Source organism: Lactuca saligna, chromosome 2, assembly GCF_052625555.1.
Source record: "Lactuca saligna cultivar CGN05327 chromosome 2, ASM5262555v1, whole genome shotgun sequence".
In the NCBI taxonomy this organism is placed as follows: domain Eukaryota; kingdom Viridiplantae; phylum Streptophyta; class Magnoliopsida; order Asterales; family Asteraceae; genus Lactuca; species Lactuca saligna.
In genome coordinates this window covers 130,025,433-130,045,068 of record NC_136418.1, presented here as the reverse complement: position 1 = coordinate 130,045,068, position 19,636 = coordinate 130,025,433, and the positions used below count along the sequence as shown (strand labels likewise).

The 19,636-nt window shown below is 34.3% G+C and overlaps 2 protein-coding genes across 2 annotated transcripts; both read right to left on the bottom strand.

Moving 5' to 3' along the window:
* Positions 1-1,163: 1,163 nt before the first annotated feature.
* LOC145031602 (short-chain dehydrogenase/reductase rusD-like) lies at positions 1,164-2,561 on the bottom strand. The gene is made up of 3 exons (XM_078980196.1): positions 2,079-2,561; positions 1,701-1,860; positions 1,164-1,604 (listed from the first exon to the last, which is right to left on the bottom strand). The coding sequence occupies exons 1-3, from the start codon at positions 2,416-2,418 to the stop codon at positions 1,268-1,270; spliced, it is 837 nt and encodes a 278-aa protein (XP_078836322.1). The 5' UTR covers positions 2,419-2,561; the 3' UTR covers positions 1,164-1,267.
* Positions 2,562-8,882: 6,321 nt separating this feature from the next.
* LOC145031601 (short-chain dehydrogenase/reductase rusD-like) lies at positions 8,883-10,253 on the bottom strand. Its single transcript, XM_078980195.1, has 3 exons — positions 9,792-10,253; positions 9,427-9,586; positions 8,883-9,340 (listed from the first exon to the last, which is right to left on the bottom strand). Exons 1-3 carry the CDS (start codon positions 10,129-10,131, stop codon positions 9,004-9,006), a joined length of 837 nt encoding a protein of 278 aa, XP_078836321.1. The 5' UTR covers positions 10,132-10,253; the 3' UTR covers positions 8,883-9,003.
* Positions 10,254-19,636: the final 9,383 nt, after the last annotated feature.

The window sequence follows — 19,636 nt, the reverse complement described above, 5'->3', positions numbered from 1 at the left end:
TTCTGATGCTTTGGTTGTGTTTTTACTTTTTACATCCTACTTGACAAAAACTAATTGTGTTGGTTTATGCTTGTTTGCTTCATTTTCATTATGATACTTGATGATGATCTGATCTTCCCATTATATGTTGAATTCCATGACATCTTCACAAAATCTTGTGGCCTATATTATGAAAGAAGTAAGATCTTTAAGAATGGTTTGCAAAAGGAAAGAAGTAAGATCTTTAAGAATGGTAGCAAATATGCTGATAAGGTGGAACGTTTGTTAAAACAATAATTATTAACCGAATATTATATAGAAAAGATTTCCCATGTTGTCTAAGACGACATTGTCGTTACTTAGGACTTTAGGAGTGCTATATGAACAAAGGTTTATGTTATCACAAATTTATTTTCCAACATTTAATGTTTTTCTCAAATGATGCCAACACACGTAAAATATTTTGAAAACTTTCCACCGATTTTCATACTTGCTTTAGGATTAAATCCACGTGTAAAATTTAAAGGTGTAATCAAGAATGTAACTAATATCAGTCAACTTTTGAGTCTAGACAACAGATATAAAAACAAAGATATAACAAATTCTGAAGACACTGTTAATGAATTATATATAATATATGATAATGAATACTAAGTCAGAGATACAAGTCAATTGTCATGAATAAAGAATTTCTATCTTGAGATCACCAACTCATCAAACTAGTTCTTGTTCAAAATCATCATGTTTATTTAATATCAACAACTCATGGTTTAACGACTATTCTCAATTAAAATGTTTTGAGAGTATCAACATCTTTAGACAAATCAGTGATCTGAATAACTATCATGATTCAAAGGAGAGAGAACAAAACAACACGGATCTTGAAGAAGACTTAACCTATCTACAAAACAAGATTTTGGAATATGAAAATGGAAGGAAGGTCAGTGTCAATGTCTTCATATACTAATACTGATTTTGAAAAGGGCTATAATATTAATATAACGAGCCTCGCATTAATGCATAGTCTTCTACTCTACATGCAGCTATGCAAGTTGCAAAATAGAGCCTCGCATTTATACAACTCAAAATGACGACCAACTACATATCCTTATCTATATCTATATCATCGATAATGTAAATACGAATTCTAGAAAAACATTAAACCACAACTCAAACATGCTATATGAAAAGAAAACACAAAATAATCTCCACATTAGATTAATGCACATTTTTTATGACAATTTCTTATAGTTTATACTTTATACCCTCATCATCTTATAAAAAGTTACTAACAATTCATAGCCTTCTTTAAAAGGAAATCTTTAAGAAAAATAGGCAAATGGTATATAATGGCAGATATAGTGGAATATTGACCATAAGAGAACCAAGAAGGAGGGTCTTGTTTGAGGATTGCATCTACTGTCTTTTCTGCAAATTCTTGAGATGGAGTCGCATTTGGTCCTTGTGAAAAATAAGCTCGTTTCTTGATTGCGACCTCGTATTTCTTGTACAGTTTCAATTCCGGCATCTTACTGTAATTGGATATTGCTGAATCCCCAAGGTTTGATCTTATGGCTCCAGGGACAACATTAGTTACATTGATCCCTAATGGCTTCAATTCCAACCTGTTACATTCAATTTCATCGATTAAGGACTTGATTGGAATTGAATCAGGAATGAATGGAATTGGAATTGGAAGCAGAAGAGGTCGAGTGACAAACCGTAATGTATCAGTTAGCGAATGTATAGCAGCTTTAGATGCATTGTAGACTCCTGACCATGGGCCAGGGGTCATAGCAGATACACTTCCAATGTTCACAATCTTTCCCTTCTTTCTAGATGCCATGTGAGGAACAACTTCTTGAATCAACCTCAAAGTACCTACATAAAAGCTAATTGTTCATGGATGAAGGAAGTAATTGTTTACTGATTAATCGAGTTATTCGCTTAGACCCTTTTGTAGTTTTTGGAAATGAAAACTTATCTCGAGTTGATGCAATCAAGAACAATTGAATCATAGAAACAACAAATAGAGGAATATCACTGATATTTTCTAAATGATCGAATCAAGCTCATAAAACACGAGCATGAGATAATACCGAAAACATTGGTGTTGAACGTATGTTGAGCGGAAGAAAGAGGGATTTCTGCAAGAGGACCAATACACTGAACTCCAGCATTATTGACAAGAACATCGATCCTCCCAAACTTATCGATTACATTCGAGACAACCTCTACAACACTCTCATCCCTTAAGACATCAAGTTCCTGAAGAAAGAACATATCACTCTTATCGTTCAAATCCGGCATGGAAGAAAGCGAACGCGCCGTCGCAACAACGAGACAGTTCCTGGCGGCGAAAGCGCAGGCCAGGGCGTTTCCGATGCCGCCGGAGGAGCATCCTGTAATGAGCACCACCTGTTTGTGAAAATTCTCCATTCAGAATTGCTAAAGTTGTAATTCGATCGATATGATCCAGACGACACTTTTAAATTCAGTAAATATAGTCTTCATTTATGAGCTAGAAAAGCATAAGCTGTTTTGGTGGGACCGTCAATACGGCAGCATTGTAGGCTCCTCTGGTTGATCGATAAATAGTTGTTGTACTTATCCCATCCGTAATATCATAAGGAGTGCCCATCACCATATCAGCTAATAAACGCAGAAATTATTTTTTTGTGAAAATGACTTATATCGGTAATTATGTTTCAAAATCCTTTAAAAATTATCATTCAAGTTTTGCATCTCTAAAAAACACCATTTAAGTATAGTATTTGTACAAGAAATCACCAACAAAGTACATTATTTGTTCAAATTTGACTTTTTAGTAACCGATAATTACTGAAAAAAATAAGTAAAGAAAAAAAAAACAAAAGGAAATGACTCAGAGGGGTAACTATGTTTCAAAATCATTCAAAAAACACCATCCAAGTTTGGTATATTCAAAAAACATCATCCAAGTAAACTTTTTGTACAAAAAACACCGACAAACTATATGTTTTGTTCAAATATTACCCACCGGTAATTGGCTCTTACAGGTTAAATGATGACTCGACTTAACTATTATGATATGTCAGAATAATTATTGATAAAACAATAAATGATATATTTTTCCTTTAAAAATCGATTTAGGGTTTCTTCATGAATGAATGACTTCTTCTTCTCCTATGATTACTCTTCTTCTTCTAAAGTGATGATCTCGAACTCAAGTCCAAAACCCTAATTCTTGACTTAAGGCAAAAAGGACTCCTTTACCCCTGCCTCAATGAGCCCCCTCCCCTTAAGGCCCAAATCCATAAAAAGCCAAAAAAAAAGGCATCCAAGCCCAACTACAAGGCCTCTAAGGCCCAATATGGCCCAAGAACCCCAACATGGCCTTAAGACCAAAAAAATGACCTGCTTATAATCAGGTGTGCCTGAGGCCTAACTTAAACAAGTCCATGCATACGCCCAACATATGCTGAAGCCTCTGCAATATGAAGTTCTAGCCAGTACGCCCAACGTACTCCTAGCGTACGCTTAGCGTACTCAGCTAGGATCAAGAACCGCCATGTAACACCCGTGTTTCTAGGCTAAGCATTAGTATAATGGTGTAATAGTTAGGGTCAATAATTGTAACCTCCTTTGAAGTAATTAAGAGAAATTATTTGAATATATGTGAATTATGTGCATTATACTTATTTATAAGATATAATAAGTTAAGAATAAAAATAAGCATAAAAAATAAAATAATAAATAGACCAAATATCTATGAAGAAAGTTGTAGTGGTCGGGACAAGGATTCCGGAGATATAAAGAACGCTGGTGTAACACCCTGTTCTAAAATATTCGTTTGTAGAATTTTAGAGGCCAAGGCCAGGGGCGTTTTAGTCCTTTATTAAATTTGGAGTTGTTATTCGAGAAGTTTCGGGCCGGGCTGTGTTGTTAGAAACGTAGGGTTTCTCGTCACCTTTCCGTGGACATAAAGTTCGCCTGAAACGGATCAAGAATAAAGAAGTTACAACACTTTGAAGATGTTGACAATAATGGCCCTTAATGGAAAAATTGGCAAGACAGCCCCTTTTGCACGCATGTAGTGCACACGTGTTTAGCTGGGTACGCCCAACGTAAGGCTGGTGTACGCCCAACATAGAAGAGCAAGTGATCGCGAGTTTAGGTAAGCGTACGCCTGACGTACGAGAAGTACGCCCAGTGTACGCTCAGAGTCTCAAAACCCTAATTTTTAGGTTAAGCACTATATAATGGACATTATGGTTCCAACCCTAGCCCCCATATCAGCCTCCCCAACCTCAGAAGAAACCCTAGATCGTCCCTATCTTCATTTTATGAGATCTTGACCTTGGAGAAACCATTTTGGTGGATTAGAGCTTGGAAGCAAAGAGAAGAAGGTTGGCAAGGAGGAACCTTTGAAGCTAGAGCTTGTAGATCTGGGATAAGTGCTTCATTTCGGACCTCTGCAAGGTAAAAAGTCTTGAGCTTGATGATTAACCTCTTAGATCTCCTTAGTACAAGTTTATGGACCTTTTTGGTCCCAAGATTGGGACTTTATGACTTACTAGTTTCTTGGTAACCTTGTGACTTTCCCTGATCCAAGTGTGAGTCTTGTGCTTCCGGTAGTATAGGCCTCTACTACCATTCACACCTACTCATACTCGTCCCAAGTATCGTCTCACAGTTTCCCAAGTCACCATGCAGCAAATCACACAACAATTTCACACACCAGATAACAAAACGAAGATTTCATTATTTCTCGAAACTATTACATAGGTGTTCAAGTTCACCCTAGACTATGCCTCTACTAGGCTACATCGTACGAAACTATGGCTACTGCATAATCCGATCTTCGGGTAAGAAGTCCTCATTCTTGATTCCTTGCATGGTTCTCTGCCTCGTCAAGGATCATGTGAAATGCCCTCGGCCTTGGTGGCGTTTCTGGTCTTGTTGCTTTATTTTTCATTGGGCAGTCTCTGGACATGTGCCCCTTGCCTCCACATCCGTAACATACTTTGTCATTATGCGTGCAGTCTTTGGAATAGTGACCAGTCCTCCCACACTTGTAACAAGTCACTTCTTCGTTGCACTTTCCACCATGCTTCTTCTTGCATCTATCACACCATCTTGCTTCACCTCCATCTGCTCCTCCAAGCTTTGAGAATGTGCTTTCCTTGTTCGGCCTCGAAGATCCTTCAAACTTCCGCTTCTCTCCTACCTTATCTTTTTCTAGACCTTTTTCTCTTATCTGGGCCTCTACGTTCTTAGCTGCCCTAACAGCTGCTTTCAAAGTAGTTGCCATTTTGACCATTGGGCCAAAGTCAATGGGCAGTCCGTTAGCAAACCTATCAATCTTGGAGAGTTCAGTAGGCACCAAGTAGGGGAATAGCTTCATCCTTTCGGTGAATGCGGTGGCATACTCGTCAATACTCATCTTCCCTTTCTTCAGGTTCTGAAACTCGTTGTTTAGGTCTATCAGATCTACCTCCGAGCAGTACTGCATTTTCAACTGCTCCAAAAACTCTTCCCACGACATCCTTAAGGCTTCTCCTCGTGGCATCGTATCTGCCAATAGCTTCCACCAGCTCAAGACTCCAGCTTTCAGCTGTCTTACTGCAAATGAAGGTTGGTTGACCTCTCATTGATGTTTCTATCTTCAAATCGAGAGCTTAGGACCAATGAGATTTTGTCATGGTTGTATCCAACTTCCATCATGATTTCCTTATACCTGGATTTAGAATAATGGGGTACAGTGACGTCCATCTTGACACAATTTTCTTCACAAACAAATAGCCTTAGAGGCTTGGGTATTGTTGTTGGTGTGGGCCCTAAACAAGCTCCAAGAATCGATTTACTGCTGTTATTGGAGTTACCCTTCAGGGCTGTGGCAAAGATGGTGGACGATAGAAGTTCAGTATTTAACCCTAGGATTTTGGGGGTGAAATTGGAAGAAACTGATGCTGTCGACTCCAAAGCAGTTGGTACGAAGCTTGAGGAAGCGGTCATCAATGGTGACGAGAAGGTCCGTGCTGGTGAAATCATGGGTGTTTGCAAGACTTTGAGTTACAGTCATTTTAATTTCATCCGGGCCTAACTTCTTATATGCATTAATAGTATGATCCCAATGTAGGCCCAACTTGCCAAATTCGACCCATTCCTTGATTTTCGGCCCATTTCTTTGATGAACTAGGTATCCCTCTTCCGTTAGTTCGTTTAACGGAGCCGTCATGCTAGGTCTGTGCTCTGTTACTATGGCGGCATGAGAATACGCTATTAGATTCCGGTGATCCCCGACAACTCCTTTCTAGTTCAAAACCGGATCTCTCTTTCCCATGTTCCTTGCTTCTAATTCTCGGAACGGGGGTAAGGATGATGGTGGTGGTTGGAACTGACGAAGAATCAAGCTCTTCATCTCTTCCCAATCTATAATGGGTCGCCTCCTATGCTCCTATTCATACCACAGAAGAGCGTCGCCTTGAAGAGCCACTACAACATCGAACTTGTTTTCTTCTCTCAATCGGTAAAAAGAAAAATACCATTCAGTCTCAAGGATCCAGTTATCGGACTGATCATCATCGAACAAGGGCATCTCTAGCTCTTCGGAAGGTAGCTTGGAATCTTCTGGGATTGGAACTGCACTCTTGCTGCTGACATGGTCGGAATCTACTAGGGATCCAAACTGAGAACCCATCAAAATCTATTCTGTTGCGTCGTTCATTCCTCGAAGTATCTCCGCCGAATGGATCTTTAGTGTGATTTTAATACATTAATTTATTTACGATTTTGCTATTACGCAGAGCTACGGTAGATTCCGCGGAGCTACCTCTGCGGAGTGCATGTTTATATCCGGAAAAGTCCATTTTTATGTCTATTTTTTGAAAATACCCCAATTTTTTTGACTATTGCCGTTATTTTCCCTTTCTAAAATACGTTTGAAATCAAATATACTAGTTGAAACAAATATTGAATATTCAATATCGGACTCTAGATACATAGTATTATTAAAGATTTAAAGTAGTCTTCCTATAAAAATAATATAATATTATTAAAATGATTAACTTTTGTAAATCTTTCGAATTGTAAAAGACCAAATCCAACGTGGTTTTCAATTTGACTTACTTTCGCAAGTCTTTCAAACTATAAAAGACCAAATCCAAGGTGGCTTTCAATTTGGTTTTGTAGGGGCTTTGCAAGGCTTATCGTGGAAGGTCTTAGGCTTGAGGGTGTGATATTATGGTTCTACCATGAAAAAACACTCCATCTCAACTCCACATAGGATTGGGGCGTGGTTAAAATATATATATATATATATATATATATATATATATATATATATATATATATATATATATATATATATATATATATATATATATATATATATATATATATATATATATATATATATATATATATATATACCTCGACTATTTCTTGCTACTGTACCTACACCTTCTAGCCTCCATTGTTTTTGTCATCTTAAAAAGGGCATCCAATAGAAACAAAAAATTGTGGATGGACAAACACCGTTTCCATTATAACTTACGAAAAAATGAAAATAAATATACATATCATGTCTAGTTTTGTATTTATTTAGTTAGGATATGTTGTATTAATTCTACTTTTATTTTTATTTAGTGATGAGGTATTGTATTAATTGTAGTTAAATTATAAAAATCCATTGCAACACCCTACTAAATATTTCCAAAAAAAAAATATAAATACCGAATGTCTCTTGAATCTCAGTATCATTAACTAGTGAGTTCGGACCACTCCATATGATACCACTCTGCTATTTATTTGAATCACGATACGTTAAATCAATCTAAAAACATGGTCTTTTATGCAAAAATGAATTCTTTCTTTTGAAAAACTTTCATCTAGGGATGAAGATGAACTAATATATGAATATGATATGTTAATGAGAATAACAAACACTTTTAAAGTAAATGATAAAGATACTTTTGATAACAGTACACAATGCTAGTAATCATGGTAACACTATTAATCGAATGATACGAGTTTTGAATCCAATATGTGATTTGAAGTTTTATCACATACATTGTTGTTGTCATGTTTTCAACTTGACAATATGTTTAATTAAATAAAAGAATCCCACCTCCCAAATTTTAGAACATCAAAAAAGACAATTTTTAGAAACGGACCTATTCAACATCAAAGATGGAAAAGTTTTTGAAAGAGGAAATGAGTAAGACCATTAAGAACGGTTGAAATTATGCTTACTAGGTGAAACTCTCTTTACCTAATGATTAAACATTTGTTAAAGCAAGAATTATTATCCAAATATCATAGAGAAAAAATTTCCCATTTTGTCTAAAAGACGATATTACCCGTTAGTGGAGTACTATATCAACAAACGTTTATGCTATCACAAATTTATTTTCCAACATCTACTGTTATTTCTCAAATGATGCTAACATGTGTAAAATATTTTGAAAACTTTCCACCGATTTTTATGATTGTTTCGGGATTAAATTCATGTGTGATTTTTAAAGGTGTAATCGAGAGCATACCTAATTGGGTCTAGACAACGTAGATATAAATAAAAATATAACAATTTTTGAAGACACTATTAAAGAACTATATATATTATATTATATACTATAATATATGATAATGAATATTCAAGTCGATATACAAGTCATGAATCGTGCATAGAACTAGTTCTTGTTGGAGATCAACATGTTTATTTAATATTAACACCTCTTGGTTTAATGACTATTCTCAATCAAAACGTTTGAGAGTATCAAAACCTTTAGTCATTTAAACCATGAGGTGCCAATATTAAATGAACAAAATTTAATATAATTTAACTCTCATACCCAACAGCTCAAACACATAGCCTTATCTAATATCTATCATCAATAATGTAAATACGACTTCTAGAAAAATGTTTAACCACAACCCAAATATGTTATATGCACATGTCATAAACTGATAATCACATTGTGTATGAAAAGTTCTTATAGTTTATACCCTCATCGTCTTATAACAAGTTACAGAAATGGAAAACTAACATTTCATAGCCTTCTTTAAAATGAAATCTTTAAGAAAAATAGGCAAATGGTATATAATGGCAGATATAGTGGAATATTGACCATAAGAGAACCAAGAAGGAGGGTCTTGTTTGAGGATTGCATCTACTGTCTTTTCTGCAAATTCTTGAGATGGAGTCGCATTTGGTCCTTGTGAAAAATAAGCTCGTTTCTTGATTGCGACCTCGTATTTCTTGTACAGTTTCAATTCCGGCATCTTACTGTAATTGGATATTGCTGAATCCCCAAGGTTTGATCTTATGGCTCCAGGTACAACATTAGTTACATTGATCCCTAATGGCTTCAATTCCAACCTGTTACATTCAATTTCATCGATTAAGGACTGGAATGGAATTGAATCAGGAATGAATGGAATTGGAATCAGAAAAGAGAGACAAACCGTAATGTATCAGTTAGCGAATGTATAGCAGCTTTAGATGCATTGTAGACTCCTGACCATGGTCCAGGGGTCATAGCAGATATACTTCCAATGTTCACAATCTTTCCCTTCTTTCTAGATGCCATGTGAGGAACAACGGCTTGAATCAACCTTAAAGTACCTACATAAAAGCTAACTGTTCATGGCTGAAGGAAGTAATTATTGTGGAACAGGATTCCAGTTCTCTCGAGTTATTGGAAATGAACACTTATCTCGAGTTGATGCAATTAAGAACAATTGAATCATAGAAACAACAGATGAGGAATGTCACTGATATTTTCTAAATGATAGAATCAAGCTCATAAAACACGAGCATGAGATAATACCGAAAACATTGGTGTTAAACGTATGTTGAGCGGAAGAAAGAGGGATTTCTGCAAGAGGACCAATACACTGAACTCCAGCATTATTGACAAGAACATCGATCCGCCCAAACTTATCGATTACATTCGAGACAACCTCTACAACACTCTCATCCCTCAACACATCAAGTTCCTGAAGAAAGAACATATCACTCTTATCGTTCAAATCCGGCATGGAAGAAAGCGAACGCGCCGTCGCAACAACGAGACAGTCCCTGGCGGCGAAAGCGCGGGCCAGGGCGTTCCCGATGCCGCCGGAGGAGCATCCTGTAATGAGCACCACCTGTTTGTGAGACGTCTCCATTCAGAATTGCTCAAGTTGTAATTCGATCGATATGATCAGACGACACTTTTAAATTCGGTAAATATAGTCTTCAAATGTGCTAGAAAGCATAAGCGGTTTAGGTGGGGCCCGCAATAAGGCAACCAGGTTGATAACACCAACTGACGTTGGCAAAATCGAAATCTTACCAAGACCGTTTTATGTTTTTCAAAATCAAGATTGGGATCGAAGGATTTTTTCAAAATTAACTCATATTAAAATTTCGGGGAAAATTACGATAAAGTCCCTACATATTGGTCTCATAATCGATTTAGTTCCTATATATTTTTTTTATTCAATTAAGTCCCAAATACCGGTAATCGTATTCAATTTAATCATTTGACCCGGTCAACAGGTCATCAAACTTTCAAAAATTATATTTTTGGCCCAGATTTCAAAATTTATTACAAATTTAATCCAAAATTTACACTTTTGGCCCGGATTTTAATTTTTTTTTACAAATTTGGTCCAAACTTTACCTTTTTTGCCCAAATTTTAGAATTTTATTATGAATTCATCCTAATTTTAGTTTTTTTGCAACTTTTTTTTTCAAAAAATTGTTTCTAATATGTTTTTTCTTTATAAAATCATATTTATACAAAAAAAAAATGTATTTTCACATAAAAATATTATATTTTCTATATAAAACTTTTTTTAAAAAGTTTTTTGTATATGAAATATCTAGTTATAAAAATATGTATGTATTTAGTATATAAATATATATAAATTTGTTTTTATAAAAAAATGTACACACACCTATCACCTTTATATATATATATATATATATATATATATATATATATATATATATATATATATATATATATATGCACACAAATAGGTGTGTATCTATATTTTTTTTATTAAATCGTGTTTGTATATGAAATATTTAGTTATAAAAAAACTTTCTTCAAAAAGTTTTTTGTATATGAAATATTTAGTTATAAAAATAAGTATTTATTAAGTATATAAATATATAGAAATCCGTTTTTATGAAAAAAAATGTATACAAACACCTATTTTATCTATTTTTTTTATAAAATCGTTTTTGTTTATATTTTTTTTATAAAAACATGTTTGAATTTTTTTTTATATATAATACGTGTTTGTATACATTTTATAAAATGTATACAAACACGATTTTATAAAATATATACAAACACGTATTATATAAAAACTTATTTAAACACGTTTTTATAAAATGTATACGAACACGTATTATATAAAAAATTATTCAAACACGTTTTTATAAAAAAAATATAAACAAACACGATTTTATAAAAAAATATAGATACACACCTATTTGTGTGCATATATATATATATATATATATATATATATATATATATATAAAGGTGATAGGTGTGTATACATTTTTTTATAAAAACAAATTTATATATATTTATATACTAAATAAATACATATTTTTATAACTAGATATTTCATATACAAAAAACTTTTTAAAAAAAGTTTTATATAGAAAATATAAGATTTTTATGTGAAAATACATTTTTTTTGGTATAAATATGATTTTATAAAGAAAAAACATATTAGAAACAATTTTTTGAAAAAAAAAAGTTGCAAAAAAACTAAAATTAGATGAATTCATAATAAAATTCTAAAATTTGGGCAAAAAAGGTAAAGTTTGGACCAAATTTGTAAAAAAAAATTAAAATCCGGGCCAAAAGTGTAAATTTTGGATCAAATTTGTAATAAATTTTGAAATCTGGGCCAAAAATGTAATTTTTGAAAGTTGGATGACCTGTTGACCGGGTCAAAGGATTAAATTGAATACGATTACCGGTATTTGGGACTTAATTGAATAAAAAAAATATATAGGGACTAAATCGATTATGAGGCCAATATGTAGGGACTTTATTGTAGTTTTCCCAAAATTTGGTCACAAAATAGTGTAATTAACTTCACTTCTTAAGCATCACCTATATTTTTCTTGTTGCTACAAACTGAAAATACTAAATCAGCTATGGGTATGATCTACTTAACTCGGATGAAATGAGATCATTTTGATCATGTATAAGATCACAAAGAAATTATTATGGTGTATTCTACCTAACTGATATGAATTGATAGAATGGTGATGTTATAGTTTTATAGAAGACTTTATGGAACTTGTGATACTCGATTTCATGTTTAATATACGACTTTTTTATACTCGGTTTTATAATAAAACTAAAGAGGTAAAATCAGGATTGTAGTGTGATCGAGATTGTTTTTCACATATAGGATCTTAAAATCATAAGATCGTAATATAAAAATCAAGATTTTAATAACATTGATAAGATGGTGTAACACCCACTAATTTTCATATCATCATTTCTTTTTTATTTTTTCGATTCATTTATTTTTTATTTTTTTCAATTTATATTTTTCTATTTTTTTCGATTTGTTTTTTATTTTATGTTACAATATTTATAAAAACAAAATAAATTAATAAGACATGCTATTTAATTAAATCCTGAACTAAACATAACATTTAAAAACTGGAAAATAACATTACACAAAAACATAATAATAATAACATTGAACGCAAAAAATACGATATTCCTAATTTAAAAACATAAAAACGATACGATAGACGTAGTCCAAATATTTTTCTGGATTTCTACTTCATCTTTTGAAGTCCTTCAAAATCTCGTGGCGTCATATTTTCCTCGCTAGTGCGAAGAATTGCCAAATCATTCGTCATTTGATCTTCCTCTGCTCGACGATGAAGAAATTCTAAGTTTTGTTGTTGTACATTGTGACATTCCCATTTTCACGGCCATAAAAGACCGATTTTGTTTATGCTTTATAAAAATCAGAGTGCCTCTTTTAATAAAAATGTTGCGGAATTTATTCTCAGTAAAACATGATAAATACGTTATCAAAGCATTTCCGAAGAAAATTATTTTTAATTCGTTTTAAAACATTTGGGATGTTATCGTCAATACAGAAACATAAGCATAAACAAAACTTATATTTATTTACACTAGTGATCTACATCTCTTTAATCTCAGTGTAATGTGACTTCATCTCAACACCTGTAATATAAATAAACTGAGTGGGTCAGGTTGGGAAACCTGGTGAGTACATAGAGTTTTCAACCTACAATAATATAATTATTATGTTTAAACAATCAAACAATCGACCCAGTTACTCATTCCCATTATCTTCTTTACTCTTAAGGATCTATCCTAAGAGTCGTCTATCCCGCATTCGTTTATTCTGAAGTCCTTTGCTTCCAGAGTTATAGGACCGGCACTAAATCCATAGTTGTCAATGCTCGTTCGTAAAGCACTAATTCCATAGTTGTTGGGTACTAAATCCATAAATACCAGTGTTTATCTAATAGATACTAAGTCCATAGCTACCAATTCCTAACAGGTACTAAGTCCATAGCTACCAATGTTTATCCAATAGACACTAAGTCCATAACTGCCGATGTTATTTGTTAGGCACTAAGTCTATAGCTGCCAATGTTTACTCACATCATCTTTTATCTCTCATCATTCATCTACCTATCTCATACTCAACATACTTGTATATTTAAAATACGTATACAGTTCAAATCATTTAAAACATGTATAAAAAAACGTTCATCCAGCATAGACAACAAGTATTCAGATAATATGCACACATAACACGTAGTTTATATAAAATACTTTATATCTATGTGTAAGATGAAAGTAACTATGCACTCACCTGAGAAGGTGGTGACTCGGTACTCAGACAACGCTTCATTTACTTTAAAATAATTTCCTTCGACAAAACCTAGTATTATTATAACTAGATTTTACCGTGACTAATTATTAGTCTTATTATTATTATTATATAAGAGTTTAAACAATACTTTCCAACCACTTTGTACAAACAGGGGTCAGACATAAAACATCAGACACAAAACATCAGACGGCAGGACCATTTTGGCGTATAGCACTTCTGAAATCCAACAACCCTATGCGGCCCTTTAAACCAGATTCCCCATACCGCGAGTAGTTAAAAAGATATTATAACGACACTTATATAAGTCATAATAATAGCTCAAATATTTATTATACATTTATAATAACAATACTAATTTTAAATATAAACTATATTTAAAATAGGGTAAGCATAACTACTTACAAGGGGATTTTAGCTAGGAGTCGGGCTCTACAGGAGCAGAACTTCGTCGCTGAATCTTTCTAAGAAAGATTCGTGCAGCGCTTCAGTGTTCACCTTACTATACTAAAACTACAGAAAGAGAAGTCGAATCACGAGGGACCGAAATGCTCGGGTGATAAGAAGAGAAAGACTCTTAAATCAAGAGAATGGTGCAAGAAATATGAGAGCCCAAGCCTTTTATTTATAGTAATAAAATTTACAAAAACTACCCTCCATAATTACTTAATGAGCTTATAGTTATATAAACAACTAAACACCCATTTATAATAATATTTTAAATAGATTTAACGATATTTGTACTAAATTAATGTCGAAAGAACTCAACATTAGTCTTATAATGACCGCATCGTTGATACCTTTCTAATGATATATACATATGTATATATATGTGTATGTATATACGATTTATACTTTATTTTAATACGTAAATATGCTATTATAATTTGTAAGTCGTTCATATGAACTCTGTTTTTGACGTTCTTTATATCCACGCGTAGATGGAGACTTTTGAATTTATTTTTAAAGTTATATTTTTAATAGATCGAGACAGGATTGGTCCGTTAAAATCTCATAACTTCTTCATCCGATATCCATTTTTGTCTGTCTTTTTATCATTACGCTACTAATAATGAGATCTTTGATTCTCATTTAGGTTGTTTCGGCTAAAAACCGGTCAATCTAATACTCGAACTTCGGGCTGTATACTACTAATCCGAAACTTCGAAAAATCATAACTTCCTTATACGAAGTCAGATTTGGGCGTTCTTTTTATGGACGCTTTTGGTTTAATGTATTCTACGACTTTTGTTTAGATCGCTAAGGCTAAATCTCGCTCTATCGTAGATTCACTATTTACGTTTCCCGGTATCGTGTCGGTTCCGTTGCGAAACTTCGATGGGTCATAACTTCTTCGTTATAACTCGGATTTCGGCGGTCTTTATATGTACGGAAACCTTGTAACATATACTAAAACTTGGTTAAGATTATTTATTCTAAATAATAATTTGCCGAAAAGTCATTTTTGACACTTATTGCCTCTAAATTGACTAGCCTGGATCTACGGGCGTTACATACGTCGACTCTTTCTTTTGCTATGAAATTGTTGATGGGTTTTGGTCATAAGACATCCTATGTGCTCATACAAACCCTAATGCTTGGATCTAGGTTTCTCTATTGTACATGCTTTGAACCCAAGACTATAAACCTTAATTCTAGCATACAAGTAATCATATTAATATGTAATTAGGTTTAAGATCATACCTTGATTGTTATGTAGCAATAACAATCCCAATTCCTCCTTGAATTGACTTTGGAAGGCTTAGAGTCACAAGTGTCACTCCTCTAATGGCTCACAAACACCATAAGCAAGAGGATGAAGAGGAGAGAGGTTGGAGGCTGCCAAAAACGTGTGGAAACCCTAGCAAGATCATTAGCCCCGTTTTTGAGCCTTAAGGGGTCTTTATATAGTTGGGCTATTAGGGTTATCTAACAAGGAAACCCTAATTTGGATGCTTAAGCCCTAAGCAATCCTTAAGGGGTCTTTATATAGTTGGGCTATTAGGGTTACCAAATTGATACCTTTGCATGGCCCGAGGAGACTCAGACCCCAAATTTAACATTCTACTTCCATCAAATGATCACTAACTCATGCATGGTTGATTTAAAACCATCAAGATGCAAACTTTATGAAGTAAGAGCCTAAAAAACATCAAAAGAAACATCTCATAACTTATTGAGTAACATTTACTCACAAGGATTCATTCATAGAACCAAAGTATGCTAAAATCTCAACCAATTCAAGATCTAGACATAGGATAAGCAAGATCAAGACTTTATACCTCCAATAAGCTGGAAAGAGTGAATAAACCTTGGATCTACAAGCTCCAACTTGTTCAATGCTCCTCCACAAGTCTTCTTCTTCTTCAAGATGCACCACACATACACTAAAACACACACAAGGGTCAAATCGCTTGAGAAATAGGTTAGGGTTTCGAGATAGTGCTAAAAAAGGGATATGGAGGCTGATAAGGAGAGAGCCTTGGGACATAAGGTGATTAAATAGAGTGAAAACCATGAAAATTAGAGTTGTCCTGACTTGCGTACGCCCAACGTACCTAGAGGTATGCCCAACGTATGAGGGAGGTTAATCTCGTGTCAAGTATCATTCAACGTACGCCCAACTTACCTTATGTACTCTTAGCGTACGCGGTCCTTAAACTAAAAGAAAGAAACAAATAGATAAAGAATTTACCTGACATATCAAGTGTTACATTTCCTTTTCCCTCTACCTCTCTGACTACCTCCCGGTTGTGTTTCGGCAACAATATCTTGCGTTAGTTGTGTGGGTAGTGATTGTGTGGTTGTTTGTGGCATAGAATCAAAGGTATTGGAAATGTTTTGTTGTAGGTTTGAGTTTTGTTACATGTAGGACGATTGTAACGCCGTAAATTTTCAAACAAAATTTTCATTTTTAAAAATCACATAATTCTCATAAACATACAAGATGATAATTTATCAAAAACACATGTTGATAAATTGTTTAAACACAATCCAAGATCCTCAAAACATAACTTCGCCTCGTGTGTACAGTCAAGCCGGTGCCTTCCCGTGATCCTGAGAAGTACCTAAAACACATAACACATAACATGGTAAGCAAGAAGCTTAGTGAGTTCCCCAAAATACCACACACATCTTGTTAGCCTCTTGTGGCCATACTCAAATAAGACCCTCCGGTTAATGTGTCTTAGTGTAACCCTCCGGTCCCACAGTTCGGGTGGACCCTCCGGTCCTAACTCAGTAAGCTCAGAATAATACACAACTTACATCACAAAGAGATAATGCAGATTTCACAAAACTCAATGTAAGCATATAAGACCCTCCGGTTACACAAAGATTACCACTCTAGGTAAGTATAGTGAGAAGACTCACCTCGTAAGCAAGCAAATAAACCTCGCACACGAATCGCCGATCTAGTCTCCGCCTAACACATATGATAATTATCTAATTAACACTCCAATCACAACTCTAAATAAACCAGAGGCTATTCTCTCTCTCTAACTCTTGGAATGGGTAAAAGACCATTCTACCCCTCTATGACCTCCATAATCCCTATCTTGACCAAAACCTAAAGTTAACTGAAGTCAACACTCGAGTCAACATTCCATGTTGACCCGACTCATTGAGTGCATCTATGTGACTCGTCGAGTCCCCTTGTTCCTATAGAAACGTCGCAAAAACCCATCTCAACTTGTCGAGTTGTCTCATCAACTCGCCGAGTCACTCATGTCCAAACTCATCGAGGAAAACCCTAACCGACTCGTCGAGTCAGCTCATCGACTCTCTGAGTCCCTCCAGATCCTTTTCTCATTCAGAAATTTTAAGGTAGATTTACAACCCCAAACTCTAGATCTAGCCTCTCAATGCTGATATATCACGTAAAGCTACAAGCTTTACGTGCATGCATGGCACTTAGAGCTTGAAATGCCAAACAACTTCCATTAAGGGTCTTAATCATAAAAGCTCTTCTATTAGTTGGATAAAGCTGGGACCTTTGGACTCTAGGGACCTCACAAGGTTCAGATCTGAAGTCTCAAGCACTTGATAAGCTCAACACACTCAAAGCCTCAATGAAAGATGGAATAAGCCCTAAAACTCCATGAAAATGAGATCTAATTACAACAATGAGCAAGGTGAAGACTTTTTACCTTCAACAGAAGCTATAGATGAAATAAAACCAAATCTAACAGCCTCTTGTCGTTCCTTGCCTTGATACCCTCCTCTTCTCTTCAAAAGGTGCACTAAAATGCCCAAAGATTCACTCTCTTTCTCTCTTAGCTCACTATAGACGATTAGGGTTTTACACAGGGGAGTAAGGTGGCTGGTGAGGCGGAAATGAGGGCTTAAGTTCCTTTAAATATGACCCAACCCTGAAGATTTAGGGTTTCCTCACATAGCGCCAACTTTGCCGAGTTGGTCATAAAACCCACGTGGTCAATCCACCTGTACTCGATGAGTTGGGGCATCTAAATCGTCGAGTTGCTCAAACAACTCATGAATAAATATATAAATATTGTACATGTGAGTCGGGATGTTACAATGATGTTGGAAATTGCATTGGGTTGAGGTGGGATTAAAATAGTTTTCTTAAAATGGTTTTTGTGGTGAGTCTTGAGTGTTGAAAGGATTTATATAGCTTTCATATGGTGCGAAACCCATCTAAGCGGGTGTGTTCGTGTTTGGTGGAGGGGTGTATGAGTTTTGCTCCATAATTTGGTTACAAATGGGATTGATTTTTGTAAATAAAATGGGAGAAAGATAAGAATGGTGTATGTAAAAACTTGTGTGCATATATATATATATATATATATATATATATATATATATATATATATATATATATATATATATATATATATATATATGAACATTAAATACGTAAAAAAAATAATTTCTTTATTTCTTTTTTGACCGCTCCACAACGGCCATCTGGCCGTTCAAACGAGAAAGTCATTGCTACCTGTTATCGTCGTAACGCGCCACACCATAACACCTGGTGGGAACGGTGTTCTTCCATGGTAATGACGTTATACAGTGTTCACCTCGGCAATAATGACCCTTAACAACTCCGTACCAAGTAGTCTTATGTGAAAACAATGTCAATGTCCTTATTTTCTAATTAATAAATGTAAATTTAAAATAAATGTATATAAAAAAACAAATCTAGACAAAAAATTGAACTTTGTTCCAGATTTTTTTTAAAAACTAAAACCTCAATAGCGGGTAATTAAGTAATTTTATAAGGTTTCCATCTATTTAAGAAAAGTACCGACAAATCACAAAATAATGTTGTTTTAAGGTATTTTGATAAGTTGGGCAGAAACTACTGTGAAAATATAACATTTTGACACAACCCATTGCGAAAATGTGATATTTTGGCAGAAATGAAAATTTTATATTTTGGCAAGAGTTCATGCTAAATTGTCGTATTTTGACAGGAATTATTGTTAAAACATGTGAACTTAAATCAATATTTTTAAATATGAATGTTGAACCTAAATCTACGTTTGTATACATCCAAGTTTTTGATCATGTCTCGAAAGAATTTTATGTTTTTGATCATGTCTCAAAAGAATTTTATGTTTGAATTTTTTAAAGATGAAATAAAAATATGAAAATTTGGATTTTTATACAGACAAAAATATGTGACCTCAAAAGTAGGGATGTTATTTGGATCGGAATCGGATCGAACCGACCCGAACCCGAATAATCCGAAAACCGAATGAGGGTAATTACATGAACCGAAAACCGAACTGAATAACCAATA

What these genes read in the sequence shown, in the direction of transcription:
- LOC145031602 (XM_078980196.1), bottom strand. Translation starts at nt 2,418, where the DNA reads ATGGAGAATTTTCACAAACAGGTGGTGCTCATTACAGGATGCTCCTCC. An exon ending in GTTCAACACCAATGTTTTCG is followed by an intron (nt 1,861 to 2,078) that starts GTATTATCTCAT and finishes GCTTTTATGTAG; the next exon opens with GTACTTTGAGGTTGATTCAA. An exon ending in TCGCTAACTGATACATTACG is followed by an intron (nt 1,605 to 1,700) that starts GTTTGTCACTCG and finishes TGAATGTAACAG; the next exon opens with GTTGGAATTGAAGCCATTAG.
- LOC145031601 (XM_078980195.1), bottom strand. Translation starts at nt 10,131, where the DNA reads ATGGAGACGTCTCACAAACAGGTGGTGCTCATTACAGGATGCTCCTCC. An exon ending in GTTTAACACCAATGTTTTCG is followed by an intron (nt 9,587 to 9,791) that starts GTATTATCTCAT and finishes GCTTTTATGTAG; the next exon opens with GTACTTTAAGGTTGATTCAA. An exon ending in TCGCTAACTGATACATTACG is followed by an intron (nt 9,341 to 9,426) that starts GTTTGTCTCTCT and finishes TGAATGTAACAG; the next exon opens with GTTGGAATTGAAGCCATTAG.